General features: G+C 35.2%; 1 protein-coding gene across 2 annotated transcripts in view; it reads right to left on the reverse strand.

Annotated features, from left to right (window-relative positions):
- The window catches only part of B4GALT5 (beta-1,4-galactosyltransferase 5), a 99,547-nt gene that overhangs the window by 26,762 nt on the left and 50,689 nt on the right, over positions 1-22,096 (reverse strand). The window contains exon 1 of one of the 2 annotated variants that reach the window (XM_031951611.1): positions 15,674-15,783. The exons of the other annotated variant lie outside the window; for it this stretch is intronic. Within the exon in view, the coding sequence (XP_031807471.1) occupies positions 15,674-15,719 (46 nt within the window). The 5' untranslated portion in view covers positions 15,720-15,783. Of the gene's footprint in view, positions 1-15,673; positions 15,784-22,096 lie in introns of those variants that run through there. 2 annotated transcript variants of the gene reach the window in all.

A 22,096-nucleotide genomic window follows, 5' to 3' on the forward strand; every position in this document is an offset into this window, starting at 1 on the left:
ATGATAGGATTTTCAGGCATAGTTTGTTGGAAATGACTATGCTTTGATTTTTAAAAAATGATGTTCCTGTTTTTCATTTTTTTTTTAAATTTAATAGCCTTTTATTTACAGGATATATGCATGGGTAACTTTACAGCATTAACAATTGCCAAACCTCTTGTTCCAATTTTTCACCTCGTACCCCCCCCCCACCCCCTCCCCTAGATGGCAGGATGACCAGTAGATGTTAAATATATTAAAATATAAATTAGATACACAATAAGTATACATGACCAAAACGTTATTTTGCTGTACAAAAAGAATCAGACTCTGAAATATCGTACAATTAGCTTGTGAAGGAAATCAAAAATGCAGGTGGGCATAAATATAGGGATTGGGAATTCAATTTAATGGTTTTTAGTCATCTCCCAGAGGTCTTTTTCTGGCATAGCTGGTTCAGTTCATTACTGCTCCATTGGAAATGATTTGGTTGGTCTCGTTGCTGAGGATGGCCTGGTCCATCAGAACTGGTCATCATATAGTATTGTTGTTGAAGTATATAATGATCTCCTGGTCCTGCTCATTTCACTCAGCATCAGTTCGTGTAAGTCTCTCCAGGCCTTTCTGAAATCATCCTGTTGGTCATTTCTTAGAGAACAGTAATATTCCATAATATTCATATACCACAATTTATTCAACCATTCTCCAACTGATGATGTTCCAGTTTTTCAAAATAAATCTAGAATTTACACATAAGCCCAGAATGTACCATTGTATTACTAGCAGGTCAGCACAGATTAACCTTGAAAATGATTACATTGACCTTGAAAATGATTAGTGAGAGCAGCAATGTTGGGGAAACAAAAAGATGGGAAAGTTTCACAAGGATTTGCTTCTCAGGGGTATTAGTCTATTGTTTGTGTTACAGGGACTGGGAGAGGACCAAATGTATATAATTACCATACTATAAACTATCCTCCTCTCTCCCTTCCTCTCTCCCATTCTGATTTACAGAAAATGGTAGCATGTAATTACTCTAATTTTCATGTTGGTCACTCTTACCATCCTCATTCTTTCAGAGATATCTCACATTAGACAAGCAACTTATACTCTAATAATGATAACATTGTGGTTTTATCATTCAACATGTATACATTGAGTTCTAGCTCTGTACCCGGCCATCCTTGTGTCACCTCTTGAGGAAGCATAAAACCAGCCTCCAGAAGCTTTCATATGACATTTTGACAATAATAGGGCAAGTCCAAATATTCAATCAATGAAGAAACTGAGGCCATTCACCAAGAGCTCCCTCTCCTCTTCTTAACACACATCACTCAGATGCTTATTTCTCTTCTTTTACCTATTTCAAATGAAGAAATGGTTTTCTTGCTATAACAAGCCCATCTTTCACACAAATGATCTCATTCCATACTGTCTTCTCAAGTAAACTGTACCCTCTATCATTACCATTTGTATATTGGCTGCTTCCCTACTATCTAGAAACATGCTGATGTCTTTTCCATCTTCAAAAAACCCTCACTTAACTCTACTAGCTATATTGTCTTCTCTTTCTCTGCTCTTTTGTGCTAAACACTTTGAGAAAGGCATCTATAATTAATGCCTCCATTTCATCTCCTCTCACTCTCTTAACTCTTTATAGTCTGACTTACAACATTATCTTAACTTAAACTGCTCTCTAAAGTTACCAATGATATTTTAATGGCCAAATCTAATCTCCATTCTTTCGTGACCTCTCTGCATTCATTCACACAGTCAATTCTCCCCCAGCACCCTTGAAACTCTCTTCTTTAGGTTTTCATGACACTACTCTCTTCTGGTTTGGGTTTTTTTTTTGTGTGTGTGTGTGTTATTGTTGTTTTTTCCTCCATCTGACTGCCTTACAGCTCATTCTATATTTCCTTTGTGAATCTTCATCCTTTAGCAAGGAGGTCCTCCAAAGCTCTGTCCTGGGCACTCTGTTTCATTTAGTGATCTATTTATCTCCCATGGTTTCTAGTCTCTTATACAGATGACTTTCAATTCTACCTGTCCAGCCCTCATCTCTCTCCTGATCTCCAGTGTCACATCTTCAATTGCTTATTGAATATCTTGAAATGAATGTCCCATAAATATTGAACACAATGGGTCCCAAACTGAACTCATTATATTTTTTTTCCCGCATTACCACCCCCCCACCAAAAAAACAAACAAAAAAACCCTTCCCAAATATGTCAAGAGAATGACCATCCTCCCAGTCACTCAGGCTCCCAAACTAGAGACCATCCTTGACTCTCCATTCTCCAATCAGTTGTCAAGTCCTGCCATTTCAAGCCTCTTTCTTGGTACAGTCCCTCACCACTTCACATCTGGACCACTGCAATGTAAAATTGTTTCATATCCCTGCTTCAAGTTTGTCTCCATTTCAGTCCATTCTCCACTTAAATGGATGTCCTATGACACAATTCTGCTGACCACATCACCATTCTTCCCACTTTTCCATTCACTAAACTCCAGTGGTTTCCTACTACCTGAAAATCCTCTATTCATCTTTTTTAAATCCTTCAAAATATGACCTTTTACTACTTTTCCAGTTTTCTTCCATCTTACGTCCCTTCACATAACTGTGATGTGAAGCAAGGCTTCCTTGCTGTTCTTCATACATAACAATCTCATGATTGGGCATTTTCATTTGCTATTCTCAATGTCTAGAAATCACTCCTGCTGCATCTGATTCCCCTAAAGTCTCTTCTTCTGCAAGGAATCTGTCTAGTACTTCTTAGGCTCAATGTTTTCTCTCTCTAATTATGTATAATTTATTCTTTATACATTTTGTTTGTATATAGCTCACATTACGCTGCAAGTTCTTTAAGATCAGGACCAGTTTTTTTTTTTATCTTTCTTGATAGTCCCAGGGCTTACCACAGTGCCTTGTACATAGTAGGAACTTAATAAATGCTTTTTTGACTTGACTCTTTTCTATACATGGGTCTTGATTCTCCAGGCTCCAAAAAGTGTTCACTAGCTGTTGAAATTCTTTCCATTTCCCCTCATCAAAACCTCCTGGCTGTACAAAACAAACTAAAGAGCATCATAAAAAACTCTTATGGTGACAGGGATATTTGAGTCACAAACTTACAAAACCAGAATGACTTTAAAACATGAAGTAATTGGCACTTGGGCACAAACTCAACTAGCATTCTCAAAATCAAGCAAGAGTTCAAAACAAAAAGCTAAAAATGCTTTTAGAAATATAATAAGAGTTCTTGAGGAAAAAATTGGAAACTAAATGAGACATATAAAAGAAAGAACAAGAAAGGGAATTAACATTTTGGCACAAGAGGAAAAAAATTTTGCCCATGCTCCCTGAAAATTAGAATAGACCATTAAATAGAAACCAATGATTTCATGAGACAACAAGAAATATCAAAACAAAGTCAAAAGACAAGAAGGAGGAGGAAGAAAAGGAAGAAGAGGAAGAGAAAAGAGAAGAGAAGGGGAAAAAATGTACTTATAGCAAAAACAATGATCTAGAAAACAGACTGAGGAGAAAAACCTTAAGAATCACTAGACTATCTGAATTATCTAGACATTATATTTCAAAAAAATCATAAAAGAAAACTACCCAAATTTCTTAAAACTCTCAGCAACATTATTTCTAAGTCAGAGAAAAAATACTACAAGCATCCAGAAAAATAGAATTCTGAATTCCAAGAGACACAATAATGATCACGATGACTTAGCAGCCAGCACTATAAAAAAGCAGAGATCTTGGAATGCACTAATACCAAAAGGCAAAGGATATAGGTTTACAACAAAAATAACACTCAGTAAATTAAATATAATGATGTAAGGGGGGGGAAATGGACCTTTAATGAAATACAGAACTTTCATATATTCCTGATGAGAAGACCAGAGCTGTAAAGAAACCCTTTTTTTGTTTTCAAACATACAAGTGAAAAGAAAAAATGAATGAACTAAAAGAACTAAACAAGTATACACTGCTTTTTAAAATATGGGGTGATTATACATTTCCTCTCTGAACTCTTCCATCATCAGGGGTGATAGATAAGGCCTGACTGAGGAAAAATAAAGTAGAATTACAAAAAAATTCTTCAACAATCCTTTTCTTCCTCTTAACAATATAACTACTAATTCTCTGCCTCCTCCCAGTCCCTTCCCCCTCCCCCCACATCTATGCAGCAAATATGAACTGTCAAGCAAAAAGTCCACATTGACAAAAATATCTCCTTCATTCTATATCTAGCTGCCGTTTCATATTTGTTTTAGAATCGAGGGCCCCAATGAGTTACCTTACGATAGAAAATATGTGCTGAATTGAATTTTGTGTGATATTTTTTTAGATACAAAGGGTATTCAGATTCTCAAAGAAATACCAGAGTCAGAAGGATCCTTAAAAATCCACTAGTCCAACTTCCTCACTTGTACAGACAAAGAAACTGAGGTGATGAGAAAAGAACTGATTTATCATACAGTGATACAGTTATAGTGACAGTTCCAGAAAGGAAGGATGACCTGCCCTGAAAGAACTTAGGAGAAAATGAAAAAATATTTCTTTAAGCAAGAGGAAAAACAAGGGTTGGGTTTTCCCTATTTCTGCCTATGCTTTAAGTACTCTAGTTGCTAGTAGTCTGTTCCAATTGCATAATGCCTGGTATATAAAGGTTCCAAGAAGTTGAATATAATCATTACGTGTACACACCCACATGTCAGAGTTTAGATTACAGTAACCAGATATAAGCAGGGAGAGTTGCCTAGAGCACTGAGAAATTAAGTAACCTGCCCAGGATCACAGTGCCACTATATGTCAAAGGTTCCTGGCTTTGGGGCAAACTCTATTCACTTTTTAATACTGCCTCTCATAAAGGCATAAATGATCACTTTTCATTCACTGCCAAAAAGCTTTACAAGCAATTTTATAATTATAATAATAATAACAACAACAATGATAACATTTGCACAACATTTACTATTATGTCAAATACTGTGCTAAGCCCTTCACAATTGTTTCATTTGATCCTTACAACAACCTTCAAGGGTCGTACTATTATTATCCCATTTTCCAGATGAGGAAACTGAAGCAAATAGAAGTGACTTGTCTAGGGTGACAATATCTGAGATTTGAACTCAGACCTAACTATTGCTCATTGCTGCCACCTCTCTATTTGATTTTCTATAAGTGATAGTTGATAGCACTTAAACTCTCTCAGAAAATGATGATGATGATCTATAGTTATAAACAAATTCATTTCCCAATTGGAGGAGTCATCAGCTTGTTTAAATAATTCAGACTCAAACTGTTTCAATTACATCCTTTCTTCTAAGACAATACTGATGATGATCTTTGCTCTAGCAAATTAGTGGTCTGACTTACATGGGCAGCTGATTTATAAATAAATCCCAGAGACATTCATACAAGTAATGTCTTTCTTCTAGATTGTGTCTCATTTCTTATTTCCAAAAAAATTGTCTATCTTTGTACTAATCTTACCAAGAAGTTATGTATATATTATTTTATTTTGACTGGTCCTGGTAGTTCTTAACTGAATTTGTCTATGTCCTTATATTCTACAAGCAATCTTGGCAATCTAATAGGTGACTTTTTTGCATTATAATTAATTGCTGCAATAATAGATTATTAATAATTCCATGAAATTATGTTGTTGCCTTTGGATACATAATAAAAGCAACTTTGCTAACTCTTTTATTAGATTCTTCTTGGAAAACTTCTGAACCAGTATTCATATTTACATTCCGCTTCCTTTTCCTTCTGGTTTCATATATAAGGAGAATGATATGATTCACATAATGCAGAAGTAGTCAAAAGATATAAATGGTCAGTTTTCAAAAGAGAAGCAAATAAAAACAACTCTGATGTTTCACTTTACATTAGATAGACAAAGATCAACAAAGACAAAAATGGAAAGTGTTAGCAGGAGATAAGCAGAGAATGAAAAGGAAGATAAGCACACTAATGTATTATGGCCAGAACTGTAAATTGGTCCAAATATTCCTGATAGCAATATGGGATATTATATATATATATATATATATATATATATATATATATATATATCCTCTGACTTGAATGATAATATAAGTGGGTACAGAGCAAAATAAAGTTTCTAGTACAGAAATCCCAACAGAGACGTATAAAGTCTTGTCAGGGAAATAGGTGAGGATAAAGAGGTGGTAATGCTGAAAGAGAATATCATTTCAGTAGGCAGAGGGTTGTAGCTTATGCCAAGGAAAGAGAGATTTCTTGGCATAGCATGGCATGGCATGTTAAGGTCTTCTGCAAGAACTGAGCCCCAAGTTGAATCATTTTATAATAGAAGCCTAAGCTAGCACTTCTTGATGGGGGCTGGGTGCAGTTTGAGCTAGAATCAGAGAAAATCTTGGAATTGAATGAATGTCTTCTGGGCTAATTTCCAATTCAATAGGGTTGGAAAGTCCTGCTCAAGACTCAACTAGACCCACCTTGGGGCAGATCTCTCAGGGGAGAGCTTCTCTGAGGGAGTTCCCAAGCTTTCTCCCCAAAGTCTGAGAGTGAGAGTTTCGGGACTCCCCTCCCTCCTCAATTAGAGCTTAAAAGGACATCATAGGTAAATCAAATTTTATAGATAAAGAAATGAAGTCTCAGAGAGGTTATATGACTTGCCTAGGATCACATAATTAGCAAATGACAAATCCATCAACAAAATTATGTATCAAATGCTCAACCTGTGTATAATACAAAAATAATGAAACAATCCTTACCCTCAAGGAGCTTACATTCTAATAAAGGAAAAAAGTATACATAAACATATACAAAATAATATGATAAAAATGTATAAATGTGAAATAATTATTAAAGAAACAGTAGCTTGGGAGGGAAGGCAGTATCTGAGGGGAAAAGAGAGACAGAAAGCCTTCATATAAAAGGTGACTTTTGAGATGCATCCTGAAGGAATAGAAGAACTGAATGAGGCAGAGATGAGGAGAGAATATGTGTGCCAGGTGGTCATTGCAAAGTATCAGAGAAGGTAGGTTTAATCAGGGTCTGATGTAAGGAGCAGAGAGAAGGCAGATTTGCCTGGATCACAGTGTAAGAAGGGGAGTAGGGAGTAATTTTCAATAAGGATATAAAATATAGTTTGAAGCAAGGTTGTGAAGGACTTAAAAAGCTAAACAAAATAGTTTAACATTCTAGCAATAATAGAAACCACCAGAATGCTAAACTTTAAAAAGTCACTGTGGCAGATGTAAGATAAATGAGATGAGCTGAAATAAGGAGAAAGGGAGAGGAATCTGAGATAGAGAATTAGGAAGTTCTTACAATAATCTGTGAGAGATAATAAGAACCTGAACTAAAACAATAGCTGGTCTGATAACACTACATGCTTGTGACAGTAGTAATGGAAAGATTTGGCAACTAATTGGTTGGGGAGGGAGCTGTGAGGAATTGAAAAAGAGTGCTGAGGCTACAAACATGTGGTACAGAATAAAGAAGTTTGTAAGAGGAGTATGGGGGGAAGGAGGAGAGACAGCTGTTTTAGACATGATGAATATCTCCAAAAGATAAGTATCTAAAAAAGGATTGGAATCCAGGTCCTACCCAGAGAGATAAAAACAAAAACAACACTTTGAGGATAATGCCAAAACTCTGAGAAGATGATTAAGATATTAAAGAGCTCCTGAATGATCCACACTTGTGGAGTTCAGTGCCCCCAAAATCAAAGCACATTAGCCATTTTATAACAGACTTGCCCTTATCTTAACATTTTCGTAAGAAACACGTAATTATTTTTCACGAATCCAGTGTCTAGTTTGAAGGTTGTCATTTACCACTATAATTCAAATGAGAACAAGACTAACACAGGTTCACACTTTCACAAAAAGAAAAGTTGCCAATGTGACAGGCCTTGGGGAATGTGTCCAAGCCTGGAATACTTCCTGGGGCAGGACACTAAGCCTAGGATCAATCCCTTCAGGCACTCACTGACAACATTAAACAACATTCCCCCTAGTACACCCAGAAGAACACACTCCATTTCCATTAGAATTAGTCTCTGTGTTTCTACATAATCAGGTGATACAACCTTCTCTAAAATGCATCAATAAATGCTTATGACTCATAAGCATTCTTCAGAAATCTAAACACAGATAATTAAATCTGATATTTAGTATGAGGAAAATGACCTTTAAACTGAAGCTAAAGAAAAAAGTATTAATGAAAGTTTTATATAAAATATTGTCTGAAAAAAGCAAATAACTAACATATTTATAAGCTACTTGGAAAGTAATCAAGAAAAAATTATTAGGAAGTAGTATATGTTAAGACTCCTAGAGTCAGAAGTAAAAACACTAGTTTCCTTATGAGGCCCCAAGAAATGTTAAAAGTAGACATACATTCATTACGTCAGAATTAGTTTCATTAGATGATAAAATTTTAAGACTACAAAGGAAAGATCATTTGGTCCAATTTATTTAACAAAGAGAAACTGAGGCTCAGAAAGCAGAACAACTTGCCCAAGATTATATAAATTATTTTCTCTTCAATTCAAAGAGATGGGAATATTGTATTGCTCCCCACTTTTCCTGAAAAAACTTAAAATAGCTAAAGTTCATGAAACCAATTTAATTCTCTACTCACTCTGGCTAGCAGTGTGCTGGCTTCCAAATCACAATGACTTCAGAGAGCCAATTATTAAATTTTCAGTGTGAGCATTTGTACCTCCAAAATCAGCAAATACTATAAATGAGGTCTTGATATATTGTTTTGTTGATTATTTAGATTTAAGAAAGTGAAGGATAAAATACTAATACAAAATTTATTGTGCCCATGATAAAATGTTTCCCCAAAACTAATTTGGGGAAATTATAATAATCAATACTATTTTCTAGCATGTATCTATGTGTACTTTTTCCCCTTTCAAAGATATTTTAGGGGAGCAACTTTTTGGGGGGTGATATATTATCTGAACGATATGGTTTAAGATCCTTGAAAAATTAATTCCAGATTTAAATCAGGGCGACCATAGTAAATAATGATAACAATAAGTAACATTTATGTAATTCTTTATGGTTTGCAAAGTGCTTTACAGATATTGTTTCATTGGATCCTTATAACAATCTGGGAGAAAGGTACTATTATTATTCCTAGTTTATATTTGAAAAAACTGAAGCAAGAAGATGTTAAAATGACTTGTTCAGGGTCATACTAATACTATAAGTGTGAGGCCAGATTGTAATTTCAGGCTTCTAACTCCAAGCTCTAATCACTGGATCATCAGCTGCCTCTGATAATAACACTAGCTAGCATCTCTACAATGCAAGCCTAGTTTACAAACTGCTTTTCTCAAAACAATCCTGTGATGGACACATGAAGAGTATGACTCTATTTTACAGATGAGCCAACAGCCTTATAGAGAGGGGGTTAGAACCCTGTTTATAACTACACAACTAGGAAATGAGCCACAATTCAAACCCATTTCTAAATCTTGAGATCTTTCTATTAAAGATCTATCCTTTAAGAAACATTTCATAATACTGTCTACTGCAAGATGTGTCAATAGTACAAAGTCTGATAAGAAATTAAGCATATTTTAATACCCTCAAAATTGCCACTAATAAGTGCTTTGGGCATATTTATCATTCTATTTTTTTCCAGCTTAAGGATTAGTTTTTTAATTTTTTTCAATAGTATTTTCTTTTCCCAAATACATGCAAAGATAGTTTGCAACATTCACCTCAGCTCAGCAAAACCTTGTGTTGTAATTTTTTCTCCCTTCTTTCCCCTCTCCATCCTGCCCAAAACAGCAAGCAATTGCTTAAATATATGCAATTCTTACACATATTTCCACATTTATGCTGCACAAGGAAAATCAGATTAAGAAGAAGGAAAAAATGAGAAAGAAAACAAAAAAGCAGTCTCCACAGTTCTCCTTCTGGATACAGATAGCTCTCCATTGAAAAGAACCTCATCCATCAGAGTTGATCATCACATAATCCTGTTGTTGCTGTGTACAATGTACTATTGGTTCCACTCACTTCACTTAGCATCAATTCATGTAAGTCTCCCCAGGCTTCTCTAAATCAACCAGCTGATCACTTCTTACAGAACAATTATATTCCATAACATTTTTATGTACCATAACTTACTTAGCCATTTCCCAACGGATGGGCATCCATTCACTTTCCAATCTCTTACCACTAAAAAAGGTCTGCTACCTTTTTTCACACATGGGTCTTTTCCCCTTTTTTATGATATTTTTGGGATACAGACTCAGTAGAGATACTGTTGGATCAAAGGATATTCACAGTTTTATCACAATCTGGGAATAGATCCAAATTGATGAACAATTCTTTTATTTTTTTTTCTATTTAAAATTCTGTTTCAAAATAAAATTGTTTTTATTTTCTTTTTTTTTTTTTAATTTAATAGCCTTTTATTTACAGGATATATACATGGGTAACTTTACAGCATTAACGATTGCCAAACCTCTTGTTCCAATTTTTCACCTCTTACCCCCCCCACCCCCTCCCCTAGATGGCAGGATGACCAGTAGATATTAAATATATTAAAATATAAATTAGATACACAATAAGTATACCTGACCAAAATGTTATTTTGCTGTAGAAAAAGAATCAGACTCTGAAATATTGTACAATTAGCTTGTGAAGGAAATCAAAAATGCAGGTGTCCATAAATATAGGGATTGGGAATTCAATGTAATGGTTTTTAGTCATCTCCCAGAGTTCTTTTTCTGGGCATAGCTATGAACAATTCTTTTAAACATAATTCCATATTTGTCATGCTGAACAAGAAAATTCAGATAAAATGAAAAAAAAAAAAAAAAACCCAAAAAAAGGAGAAAATACTATGCTTTGATCCACATTCAATCTCCATAATTCTCTTTCTAGATGGCAGATGTCATTTTCCATCATGAGTCAATTGGAATTGCCCTGAACCACCTTGTTGTTGAAAAGAGCCAAGTCCATCACAGCTGATCATAATAAAATCTTATTACTGTGTACAATGATCTCTTGGTTCTGTTTACTTCACTGTGAGGCTATGATGAGCTCATATAATTGATATGCCAGAGGCAAATAGAAATGCTGCATTTAATAGAGGAACTTCTAGCAGATTTAGCAGTATCAATTCATTAAAGTCTCAACTTTATGAAATTAAAACCATTTCTAGTCATATGAAAAAATGTTCTAAATCACTATTGATCAGAGAAATGCAAATTAAGATAACTCTGAGATACCACGACACTCAGATTGGCTAAGATGACAGGAAAGATAAAGATAAAGATGAAATGTTGGAAGAGGATGTGGACACTAATACACTGTCAGTGAAATTGTGAAGTGATCCAAACGTTCTGGAGAGCAATATAGTAATATGCCCAAAGGACTATCAAACTGTGCATGGCCTTTGATCCAGCAGTATCTCTATTGAGTTTGTATCCCAAAAAGATCATAAAAAGGGAAAAGGATCCATATGTGCAAAAATGTTTGTGGCAGCTCTTTTTTGTAGTAACAAGAAATTGAAAACTGAACGGATGCCCATTATTGGAGAATGACTGAATTAATAATAGTATATGAATGTTATGGAATATTATTGTTCTGTAAGAAATGATCAGCAGGATGACTTCAGAGAGGCCTGGAGAGACTTACATGAACTGATGCTGGGTGAAGTGAGCAGAACCAGGAGATCATAGTACACGGCAACAACAAGATTATACAATGACCTGACTCTTTTCAACAATGAGGTGATTCAGGCCATTTCCAATGGTCTTGTGATGAAGAGAGCCATCTACACCCAGAGAGAGGACTATGGGAACTGAGTGTGGATCACAACATAGTATTTTCGCTTTTGTTGTTGTTTGTTGATTTAGATGAAGTTTCTGAATGTAGGGTTAATATGAATGAAGGACAATCTCATCTAAAGTCTTTCATAAAAGTCTTAGAGGAAAAAAAACAGTAAAGAATGAAAATAGTCTTCCGTCTAACTCCCTGAAGGAGTTAAAAGATGATTAGTAGAGATTAGAATGGCCTTTTATCTGGTCTCATTTTCTTGACATCTCTGCAAAAGTGTATTGATCAGCTAACCCTCTTCCAGATACTCTCACTAGTCTGAGTTTTATTAACAATTCCTTTAATTTGGAACTTGTATTATCTGTCTTCTGCTTTTCAGTTTCCTTTATTCAATCATCATGTATGCCTTGCTCCCTAACTGCAAAAGAACACCAGGAGCAGGTACTCTTCTTTCTCTACACTCTTGCTAGATGATCTCATCAATTCCTAACTGGTCTCCCTGTCTTAAGTATCTACTATCTCCAATCTATCTTCCATGTAGTTCAGGTCAGACTCTCATTCAAAAACCTCAAGTGTTCTTGAGGCTATCTTCTCAGTTTACTCTACATATATTATCCTCCTTTAGGCTCTCCACCTGATAGCCAACCTGTTGCCAATAACCAACATTCCATCTCCTATATGGATGCCTTTGCATAGGCTATCCCACTCATGCCTGGAATAAACTCTCTTCTCTGCAGCATAAAAGCTTTTTTAAAAGCTCAACTAAAGTAACATCTCCTACAGAAGTTTCACATCTTACTAAACTTTATTTGCTAATGCTCTCCTCCCAAAAAAATTAAGTTATATATCTCTTTTATATTTTACTTTTTAAAAATGTGGTTTCTCCTTCCCCCCAACAAAAATGTATATGTTTTGTCAAAGGCAATGATCATTTCATTTTGTCTTGGTATCTGGTAATATCTGATACATAGTAGATGCTAAGTACAAAACTGAACTGGTTATTTTTTTTAAACACGTGGAATTATCTATCTAGTCACAAAAATCAAATTAATATATTCATACTTCATATAAATTCAAACAGAAGTGTGTTTAGAAGACCATTTGGTTCAACCTTCTTGAAAAGAAAAGGAAAAAAAAACTGATCCTCATGGAAGAGAAATTAAAAACTGAAGATGTTAGTGGCAGAACCTAAATTCAGAATCTGAGACCTAGAAAGAGTTCAGGGCTTTTCTCACACTGTTGATCCAAGTCTAAGTTTCTAGGATTTGAAACAAAAGAATCTCAGAAAGTACAAGGTACTACAAAGATCACCTAGTCCACCTGTACCTGAGCAGCAATCTCCTATATAACAATCCAGAATGCTACCAAACTTGATACTATTTTTATGAGGCATGATTGGCACCTATAACACAACTCTTTTTAGAAGGACCTGAGTAACTGAGAAACAGTAATGACAGGTAGATAGGCAGGTAGGCAGACAGAAGTATTATGTGAGAAGCACTGTTAATTTTTTTGATGATACAAGTACAAGCAAGACAATTCTGGCCCTCAAGAAGCTTCCTTTCTAAACAGGATGAAAATAAAGGGAAGCTAGAAAGGACAATACAGCCTCAATGTTAAGGTTTGGAAATAGTGGACAAGAAGTGCAGTAGTGGTCTAGTCCTTTAGCACTGCTAAAGCAAAAGCTTACTCATTAGTACTCAAATTGGCTCAAAGAGCAGAGTCTAGAGAGGTTTCAGTACAATAGTTCACTTGAAAAAGGGGACAGAAGGGACTGAGAAATGCATGAGAGACAAGAAGTAGAGGTGATTGTTATTAGGGCTTTAGCTATGAAAAGGAAAAGAAATGAGGATATATGAGGAAATGTCAGAGACCGAGTGAAAGTTGTGAGGGTTTGTTGCTTGTTTTGTTTTAAGGATGAGAAGCAGGTATGTTTGTAGACCACAATAGAGCCAGTATATTAGGAAATACTGAAGATGAATAAAAAGGAATAATCAAGGGGGTGAGGTACAGAAGAAAACAGATCCTTAGAAGATACTCAAAAAATTCTAAAAAGCTTTTGAAGAAAATTATTTGTCAAGCCATCAATTTTTTTAGATTTCACCTATTTTTTATATTCAAAAAAGTAACCTAAACTATCTTACATGTAATTATGTGCTAACTCTCTCAACTTATTATTCTTGACTGATCTGTATAGAAAAAAACACAAGGGATAAAAATGAATAGCTATTTTCTACTGGGCTTATACCCCAAAGAGATACTAAAGAAGGGAAAGGGACCTATATGTGCCAAAATGTTTGTGGCAGCCTCGTTTGTAGTGGTCAGAAACCCATCAATTGGAGAATGGTTGAGTAAATTGTGGTATATGAATGTTATGGAATATTATTGTTCTGTAAGAAATGACCAGCAGGATAAATACAGAGAGGATTGGCGAGACTTACATGAACGGATGCTGAGCGAAATGAGCAGAACCAGGAGATCATTATATATCTCAATAACGATACTGTATGAGGATGTATTCTGATGGAAGTGGATTTCTTCAACAAAGAAGATCTAACTTAGTTTCAATTGATCAAGGATGGACAGAAGCAGTTACACCCAAAGAAAGAACACTAGGAAATGAATGTAAACTGCTTGCATTTTTGTTCTTCCCAGGTTATTTATACCTTCTAAATCCTATTCTTTCTGAGCAACAAGAGAACTGTTCGGTTCTGCACACATATATTATATCCAAGATCTATTGTAACCTATTTAACATGTATAGTACTGCTTGCCATCTGGGGGAGAGGGTGCAGGGAAAGAGGGGAAAAATTGCAACAGAAGTGAGTGCAAGGGATAATGTTGTAAAAAACTATCGTGGCATGGGTTCTGTCAATAAAAAGTTATTAAAAGTTTAAAAAAAATGAATAGCTATAGGGACCACATATACACATTTCTATTTCTCTGTCAGTACTTTTGATTTGCTAAATGATTAAACTATACTTATCTTAAACTAAGAAATTCAAAAATTGCACACACAAATACTAACTTCCAGTATGACCCTAAGCATTCACTTAGCCCTCTAGATTTCCATTGCTGAGGCTACTCCACAGTATTGAAATGGCAGTCTTTTTGTACAGCATGAATGTTGCTTCTCCTTTGGGAAGGCTAACCACCCAGATAGACTGCTAGCATCCCAACAGGCAGTAAATGCTAATTCATACATTTTATTCCACTAGGGCAACTAGGTCACAGGCCAAGTACTCAGTTACCAAAAACTGTAAACTGCTTTCTTGATGTTGTATGCTTTTTCATAGACTCAATTGCCCAAGTATTGTCAAAGTCGCAAGTACCTGCTTGTCCTCTAAGAGCCTGCATCTTAAGGTAGAGTTCAGAGAGCCCAAATGCCCCATGTCTAATGCAACCTCCATTTCCCCTATTAGAGATGAAAAAAAAAATGAAGAGTGGAAAAGTTGGCTTGTTCATGTAGTCAGTCAATGGCTTATTTGATTTACTATTGGTGAACTGGTCCTGCTTTTCTGGGAAACAACTTGGAAATGTTAGAAAAGTTACTAAACTGTACAAATTTCTTAATTCAATGATAGCACAACTAGGAACATAACTCAGAGGTAGCAAAAAACTAAAAACAAAATTGCTCATCAACTGGGGAGTTGCTGAATAAAATTCAATATTATTATACCATAAAAAATAATGAAAATAAAGAACTGAATATATACAAATTGAGGCAAAGTAAAGCAAACAAATCCAAGAGAATTTAAACAATGATTACAAAAAAAAAAAAAGGGGGGGGGGGGGTAAAAACATTGAAAAACACCAGAACTCTGATTATTGCAGCAACCAGTCCTAACTCCAGACTACAGATGTTGTAACATACCTTCTTCCTCTAAGATTACAGGTTCAGCATGAAACACAAGCCACATAGAGGCATTTGCTTTTCTTAATTATACTTCTTGTGTAGGCAGGACATTAGAGAAGAAAAGGTCACTGGAAAATGAAAGCAATATTTTTAAAATGAATGAAGCAATGAAACATTGGAGGAAAAGACAACAGCTCGAACTATAATCCCTAGGGCTTCTGATTTCTAGTCTGAAGTTCTTTTCATCCACCTACTATGCTGCCCCTATATAATTCACTTGTGTGGTGCTTCCTCACTTTCACTTGACATATATGTTGGATATTTCTGTTAAATCATGAGACAAAGATTCTGACAGCAAACCATCAGGGGTTTACCCAATATGCTATTTCCTACACTGTCAAGAAAAATCTCCCAAATTTTATTCCAAGTGTTTTTCCTTTCCTGGATTTAGGGGGGAATGGAGGAAGCCTAAGCATGTCTTCTCTAGTTGATCTCTATATAAAGTTCCTCTTATAGTATAAAAGGTTCTTGAAAGGACAAGAACTTTCATTTTTGTGTTTGAATCTCCAAAGCCTGTCACGGAGTAAGCACATAATACATGCTGATTGATATCAACATACTGTCTAGTAGAGTTACTGATGCTGGATGACATCTCTATGATATCCATAACAAAGATTCTTAAGTGAGAATGAGCAGTTAGTCCTCCCAGAAAAAAAAAAAAATCAACCATTAATGTCTTTATTGGCAAAGCTTTCTATCCACAATACTAGTAGAATGGGTAAATAAAAGAAGCACCATGGTGAAAATGGAGAAGGAATAAAAAATATCAAACTATCTGGATTCCCATACAAATCCTCTCTCCCTAACTTGCTGTATGACTCTCAAGTCACTTCCCCTCCTCTTAGTTTCAGTTTCTTCTTTGTAATGTAAGAGGGGTTCATTAGACAGTTCTTTTCAGTTTTGACCTCTAACTTCTATAACTTTAAGAAATCATATAGGAAATTTCTCTATTAAAAACTAGTAGACTAAGAAGACCAGTTGAGTTCTGGCTCTAATTCTTGACACTAAACCACTCTAATTTAAATTTCACTTTCTGGATTTGTTTTCTCCTTTGTAACAAAAAGAACTTGAAGTAGGCCAGAAATTCTTAACTTTTTTTTGGATCATGAATCCCAGTGGAAGTTGGATAAGCCTATGAATCCTCCTCAGAATAATTTTTTAAATGAATAAAACAGAATTATAAGAAAAATCAAAGATTCGTGGAAATTAAGGTGCCATTCTTCCCCTATCTAAATTCATGGGGTCCCCGAAATCACAAATATGACTTCAAATTAAGAATCCTATGAGCTCAAAATTGCATTTTGTTTTAGTCTCCCTGATTATTCCCTTTTCCCTCTAAGCCCTCCTCCCACTTCTAGTCAGTAGAATAAATTTATAAATAGTTACTATAAAGCAACTATAACACTGGGTTCATAATGCTAAGTGCTCTCAACTCTAATAAATGGTTACATGAATAATAATGTGTGCAGTTTCTCCCACCACTGCTTGCCTTCTTGTATCACCCCAATTCCCTGTCCCTAGACCATCTGCCCCTGTATCCCTTTTCATCAATTGTATGTGCTGTGCTAGTTGTCCCTATACTCTTTTGGGCTTTATTAAAGCACTGATGTGGAGCAGGAACTTTAATCAGTATTACTGCCATCTCACTTCCCACTGCCATCAAGGTCTTTCCCAGCCAGTATCCAAAGAACCAAGCATGCCTGCCCCATTTCATAAGTCCATACCTTAATTATCAATTCTCTATAGTACTACTAGGACTTGTCCATACATTAATTATCCATTCTCTATAGTACTACTAGGACTTAAATCCTTTTCCAGTTTTAACATTCTCCTTTTTTAATTTTAGTTTAGAAGAAATTGGCCTGCTCATATTTCAAGTATTTCTTCTAGGTTCTCTCCCCCTGTCTCTGGGGAACTCCATTACTCTCAAGCTGCAAGCTCCTAAGAGTTTTCTCGTTTAAAAATCAAAGAAGCCATTTCCCTGTGGGACTTTTTGGTGTATGTCTGAATTACATAAGCATATATACATATTTACCTCTCCCTATTATATACAAATTGGAAAATGTCTGACAAGTTTTACATCTTTCTTTTCTCCCAAGTAGAATGCTTTATTTCTGATCTGTTGCATTTTATATTTTGCTTAAGGATGTAAGTAACCACAGGCAATTTTTCAATAGGTGGGTTCCTACAGTGAATTGTCAACCAACCACCTGGAAATTTTTTGCCTGTCCTTCCTAAATATGTGCAAGATTTCAAGAAATGCTGGTGTTATCTCTGTAAGATGCAAAGGAATTAAAATCCTAATTAATCCTAATGTAGCCCTTCTTCCTTATCCTCTCCTTGACATTTTCAACCTCATTGAACCTGGTAGCTACTACTCCCTTCACTCCCCAGACCACCACCCAAGTGTCAAGGAATTTATTCCCAGAACTCTAGCAGTTGGTCGAACTTAATAGAACACCCAAAAGCTTGAAGACAATCTTCATCGTTTCTTTGAGCACTAACATTCTGTTTCTCCTACCAGTCTGAAATCCCAGACATTTAAGTTAACACTTAACTTCAGCTTTATAGCTAATAACCAATGAATGTCCTGAGCAGATCACACATGATCAATTCTTTGTCTCAAAATTTTTTTTAGCAAATTAACTTATTTATGTAGTTATTAATGTTAAGAAGCTGGGATTTGATCCTAACTACATTGTGGACCTAGCAGAAAAATAAGAATAAGTATTTGAGTTACTTCACATTCAAGTATTCAAGTCACTTCCCCTCACCGTACCTCATCTATAATGAGGAATTTGGGCCAGCTGATCTCTGAGATGGTCCCTTTCTACACTTAGATAATGCTAATAGCTGAAATACACAGCAGGATACATGTGACACTTTTAATATAGTACATTTTATTAAAAGCAAATAATGTTAAATGCCACAAAAATTCCACTCTATCGATCCTGTATATTTTGTGATAAAGCAACTAACAAGTAATCACATAGTCAACTCTCAGAGACAGCAGTGGACAAAAGAAGGTACAATTTTCAGGTGAGGAAGGAGCTGATTTTCAAATCTTTCATACTGCAAAGAAATATTCTACTTCCACCATGAGAGGTCTAAGTTATAGAGTTAGGAGGAATCTTAGGACAAATCTGATCATGCAAAATTTTAAAGATTTTACATCAAAAAAAGCAACAGTTAAAAATAGAAGAGAAAGAATTAACTGGGGAAAATCTCTGCAAGTTTCTCTGATAAAGATCTCACACCCAAGATATATAAAAGAACTGATTCAAATTGAAACAGTGCAAAGGAAAAAAATCTAAGCTACCAATAACTATGAAAAAAAATAAACAAATCACAAATTAATGATTAAATAAATGCAAATTATAACAATTCTGAGGTTTCACCACCTATCCCAGTAACAAAGATAACCAAAAAAATGAAAATGACAATTTTTAGAGGGGCTTCAGTAAACAGGTACATTAATGCAGTTTTTGAAAATTCAATTTTATTTTCATTTCCAAAGTCTCTCCACATCTTCTCCCCGACTTATTGAAAAGGCAAGAAAAACAAATATGTATAGTCACGCTAAGCAGATTCCTGTACGCAGGAAGGAAGATACGTTCTTTCATCTGCATTCTGAGTACATCATTTCTCTTTCTTAAAGTGGATAGCATGTTTTGCCACAAGTCTTCTGGAATTGAGATTGTTCACTGGGATGACTAAACCTTACAAAGTTGCTTATCTTACCATATTACTGTCATTGTATAAATTGTTCTGTGGTTCTGCTCACTTCACTTTAAATCAGTGCACAAATCTTCTCAAAGTTTTTTCTGAACTCATCCCCTTCATCATTCCTTACTGATCATCATATTCATATAACTTATTCAGCCATTTTCTAATGATGGGAATAGTTTCATATTTTTTTCCAAAATGATTGCATCAGTTCACATTTCCACTAACAGTGTAATTAGTATGCCCATCTACCACACACCCCCAACATTTATTTTCCTTCTTTGTCAATGAAAATAATCTGATAGATATGACATGGTACCTTAAAGTTGTTTTAAACTAATTATTAGTCATTTATTACTGATAATAATAAATAATTGTTGATAGTTTGGATTTCTTCAGAAAACTGTTGATTCATATATTTTATTCATTCTATCAATTGAGAAATGGCTCTTATTCTTATAATTTGACTCCATTCCCCATATATTCTAATGCACTGTTAGAACCATTCTGTAAAGCAATTTGAAACTCTGACCCCATTACCAAATTATTTAATAAAATTGAATTTGACTTAGAGACACCACTATTAGGCCTCTACTACCTTAAAGAGACCAAAGAAAGAGAAAGAGTTCCCATATATACAAAAGCCTTTATAGCAAAAACTTTTAAAAATTTAAACAAAGAGAGTGTCTCTTAAGTCTTAATCCTTAAGCCTCTGGATTCTCAAATACTCATAAATTGCAGAGGTGTGCCTATCTCTAAAAAGAAGTTCCCTCAGCAGGGCTTCCCAATGCCACTGAAAATACAGGTCTAATTCTTATTTCAATCCAACTATAACTATTAGTTTGAGCTGTGACACTTCTCAATAATATCTCTAGATGGCTTACCAAAGGGGAAAAGTTATAGACTTCTAGGTTAAAAGCCACTTCAAGAAACAAATCAATTCCGATGGTTACCATATATTATAGCTTGAGCCCATGGGAATAAGAACTAAAATATGCAGTTAAGACAAAAAAATTATACTACTGATTTAGAACTGGCTGTCACATGCAAAGAGTAACGAGAATTTAATTACAATATACTAATAGATTTAGCATTTTATTTTAAATTATTAACAAGGCTGCCAGAGGGAGTAAGTTCATCAAGGGATACAAATCCTAGGTGTACCTTCTAGTCCACCTGGAGTTCAATTAACCACCTAACAATGCCCAGAAGTATCATACTCCCAAGTTCTGTTGCTATGTAGCTCTGATGATTTACTAACAAATGTCTCTACTCGAATGTTTACCAAAATGTTGATGATGATGATGTGATGGTGATAACAATGATCATCAGCTCACACATAAAATGTTTTTCCTTACAGCAAAAGTTGGTGGGACTATGGGAAAACTGCTAATGAAAATTAATGTGGTCCAACTGTTATGGGGAAAGAATTGAAATTATGCCCTTCACTCTTTAAAAAAAAAGTTACTAAAAAATGTTCACTAACAATGCAATACTAAGCTGTATCCTAAAAAGGTGCCATGACCAAGGTATACAAAAAACATTCATAGTAGTGTTATTTGTAATTGGGGGGGAAAAAAACAACCATGAAAAACACAGTGACTGGGTAAATGACTGAATAAACTGAAAGCTGAGGCTCTCTTAATTGCTAAATCTAATGGTGTTTTCTCAATCCTGATCTTCCTGGATGTCTCTGTGGCAACAGCACTGGGTACCTTTTCCTCCTAGAACTCTTCTCTGTGGATTTTCTAGACACTGCTCTCTCAGTTCTGTCAAACTACCCCTTGGCTACTTCTTTCTTCATTTAACCCTTTAACTGCAGACTCTCGCCCAAAAGTCTATCCTGGCCCTTTTTCTTCTCTCTCCCACCCCAATTTAGAACTATGATCTCAGCAATTGTATATTATGGGCATTCAATAGGAAATCTACTAGAAGATACTAGAAGACTGTAAAATGTTTTCAAACAAAATTTGCCAACAATTATATATACACACACACACACACACATACCAAGAGAGTTGGCACAGTAGATAGAGCACTACTTGGAATCAGGAGGAATTGAGTTCAAATCCAACTTCTGACACTTGATATCTACAGATTGTGTACTGACCCTGGTCAAGTCACAACCCCAATTGTCTCAGGGGGAAAATCATCTAGTCTAACCTCATTTTATCAATTGAAAAAATATGTTTGTTTTGCTGAAAATAAGCACTCCTTTCTTTACCATAAATATTACAAACCGTTCAATAAAACCAACGTATCCACCAAGTCTGAGAATACACACAACATTCCATACCAATAGTCCCCTATTTCTGCCAGGAAATCAATCAACAAGGATTCCTTAAAGCTCTATGTGCTATCCAGATGCATTTTCTCAACCTTTCTCCATTTCTCTCTACTTCACTGAACAGATTTCCATTTTCTTTTTCGGTTCTTTCCTTTCACATTGTTTTAATCATGGTGAATATTGTTTCCTCAATCCCTAAATAGGCCCGAGGGAAGATGCTATGCCTTGGCTAAGATCACAAAGAGAGTAAAAAGTAAAGCCTAGATTTCAACTCAGGTGGTGCCTTGGACTTCTTGTATCTGCTATGGTCAGTTGAGTGCCAGGAACATAGGAAAAGCTCAATAAATTAATTACAGGATAGGTTACAA

This window comes from Sarcophilus harrisii, chromosome 2 (assembly GCF_902635505.1).
Source record: "Sarcophilus harrisii chromosome 2, mSarHar1.11, whole genome shotgun sequence".
NCBI classification, from domain to species: domain Eukaryota; kingdom Metazoa; phylum Chordata; class Mammalia; order Dasyuromorphia; family Dasyuridae; genus Sarcophilus; species Sarcophilus harrisii.